Source organism: Pterocles gutturalis, unplaced genomic scaffold (genome assembly GCF_000699245.1).
Source record: "Pterocles gutturalis isolate BGI_N339 unplaced genomic scaffold, ASM69924v1 scaffold26729, whole genome shotgun sequence".
NCBI lineage: Eukaryota > Metazoa > Chordata > Aves > Pterocliformes > Pteroclidae > Pterocles > Pterocles gutturalis.
In genome coordinates this window covers 2,692-5,353 of record NW_010136556.1, presented here as the reverse complement: position 1 = coordinate 5,353, position 2,662 = coordinate 2,692, and the positions used below count along the sequence as shown (strand labels likewise).

Here is a 2,662-nt window from a genome sequence, read left to right as displayed (position 1 = left end):
TCTCCTCCCGAATCCCACCCCTCCGTGCTCTCCTGGCTGTTACCCCTGAAGGTTTGGTTTCAGAACCGAAGAGCCAAGTGGCGGAAGCGGGAGAAGTGCTGGGGCCGGAGCAGCGTGATGGCCGAGTATGGCCTCTACGGAGCCATGGTGCGACACTCCATCCCTCTGCCTGAGTCCATCATCAACTCCGCCAAGAGTGGGCTGGTGGGATCCTGCGCCCCGTGGCTGCTGGGTGAGTGGGAGCTTGGGGCTGGAGGGGCAGGGGGAAGCCGCAGAGCCAAGGGCCCTTCCTTGTTCGTAAGGCTGTCCTTGCCTTTTCCCAGAAAAGAACAGGAAGTCATCACCCTCCCCCTTGAACTGCAGATACGTTAATGCTGCCTCAGAGCTACCCTTGAGCTCAGAGCTACCCATCCATGGTGCCACTCGAAATTGTGGGTGGGATGGGCAGTCAAAGCACGCCTCTCCCTCTAAGTCTTCCCCACTGCGAGGGAGGTATGGACCAATTCTGCTGCCAGCCGTCCTCTCCGGCTGCAGAGAGCAAGCGGCAGGGCTCCGGGTCCCAAAGGTTAGTGTGAGTTTTCCTGGGGATGCAAGGGAGAGCTGGAGGAAGCAGCAGGAGGGCAGGAGGTGACGCTGAGCAGTCCTGGGCAGAAATAAGCAAGCGGCACCCTTGGCTTTGCTCTCTTCCCTCTGCAAGGCATGCACAAAAAGTCCATGGAGGTGAGCAGGAAGGCGGAGAGCCAAGAGAAGCTGGCAGATGGCTGGCGACCAGAGCTGGAGGAGGAGGAGGAGGAGGAACTCAAAGGGAAGCAGGCCAGTTCCCAGAGGGACTCTGACAAGCTGGGCTCTGCAAAAGACTCGGAGGACACAGCCATCGATCTCTCCAGGACAGCCAAGCCCGAGAAGAGGGGTGTACTGAGGCCGTGCATCAATGGGGACCCCGCCGTGGAGCACAAGGACAGGGACCACTGAGCTTGGGCTGCCCCGGACAAGGCCAGACCTCACAGCTTCCTGGAGAAATAATAATATTTATTGATTTACTGATATATATTTTTTTTCTTAAATAATTGAACTTTTGTCTGAATTCAGGGCATTTGAAAACTGGGCACACGCATCCCCTTGTCCCCTCACTTTCAAGCTGTTCACGTCTCAGCAAAGCCAGGGCGGAGGGTGGGAGAGGCGTTCCAGCAGAGCCACGAGCAGTGTGGAAACGAGCCCGCGGTGTGCTCAGTGTGGGCTGTTGCTGGGGAAGAGCTGCCCTTCCCTTCGGGGCCGTGCACGCTTCCCCAGCCAGCCAGGACCACAAAGAGAAGCAGTGCGATGGGTGTCCCTCCCTCCTCAAATGCACAGGCACAGAAATGGTTCACGGGAGTTTACAGACGCCTTCTCTGAGCACTTCCACCCCTGCACGGTGCATGCATAACAAGTCCCTCCGCTTTGAACACACAATTCTTCCACTTTGAGGAACAGCAGGGTTCTTAAACACGGCGGGGTTGATCCTCAAACTGGTGTAACCTGACGGGATGCGCTGGTTTACACCTCCTGGGGAGCTGGCCTGCCAGTGCAGCCTTATCACTGGATTTACACTGGTATTTGGGAGAAGGGGGTAAAGACATTTTTGTTTATGCAATGATTTTGTACGCTCTTGAATGTTATCTGCCATGCTATGCATAACAGACCAGACCTTTTTGAAAACCAAGCCATAGTACCCCGCAGCAACGAAACAATTTTGTGAATTGACATAAGAAGCTATTTTGTAATTGTCTGTAAAAAGTGTTAATGTCAGAGACATTTCTTGGTCATCCTCTATTTATGTCTAAAGCACTTTAGTGAGCTGGGTTTTTTGAATGTGGCTCTTTGTGTTTTGTCTACCATTTATTTATTACACATCCATAAATAAAATTGTGCTGTATCTTTGGTTCCCATGCTCCTCATTGCAATTTGTACCTTCTTTTGGCCCATCTCACGGTAGCTGCCAGCTTTGAGCAGATTCCCCGCAGACTCGAGCTGGGCTGGAGAGCTTGTGTGTCCCCCCAGAACTGAGCTCCAGTTCAGTGGCCTGATTGATTGATTGATTGATTGATTTGTGCCAAAGAGCCGAACCATGATGGATGGGTTAGGAGGTGGTCCGAAACCGAGCACAACAAAGTTGTTGAAAATCCTCCTCAATACAGCTCAAGTGCGAGGTTCTTCCACTCTGGTGGCAGGAAAGGTGCTCTGCCTCTCGAGCGTCTGTGCAGCACTCTCCTCCTCCTCTCCTGCTGGTCCTGCTGCTTCAGAGGGTGCAGAGCCAGGCCCTCTGTCCCCATGTCTCTTGTGGTTAAACACAAGGAGCAGCTGCTCCCTTTGGCTCAGCGAACGCCTGGTGCAAGGTACCATTGGGGCACCTCTGCCTCCCACCGCTGTGTCACCCCAACCACACCAGCACCCCCGGCAAGGCACAAGGACATCCATCCCACTGCCCGATTCCTTGCTGCAACCGGTCCTCATCCCGTGGCCAGGCTGAACTGGCCCACGCACACACCACGACAGCTCTCCTGGAACACTTCCAGTTTCATCTGCTGGCCAAAAACCTAATGAGAAATTATCCAAGGGTTTTATTAAAATCTGAGTAATTCCCATTTGGAAAGTTTCCTATCCAGCTCAGGGGGTGCATGGTCGT

The 2,662-nt window shown here is 53.8% G+C and overlaps 1 protein-coding gene across 1 annotated transcript in view; it reads left to right on the top strand.

The window, feature by feature from the left end:
- LOC104468291 (visual system homeobox 1-like) overlaps positions 1-972 on the top strand; it is a gene marked incomplete at its 5' end in the record, with an annotated part of 2,063 nt that extends 1,091 nt beyond the window's left edge. Inside the window, 2 exons of the mRNA XM_010082360.1 lie at positions 44-232; positions 698-972. Coding sequence (XP_010080662.1) covers positions 44-232; positions 698-972 — 464 coding nt within the window. The remainder of the gene's footprint in view (positions 1-43; positions 233-697) is intronic.
- Between the last annotated feature and the right edge of the window lie 1,690 nt (positions 973-2,662).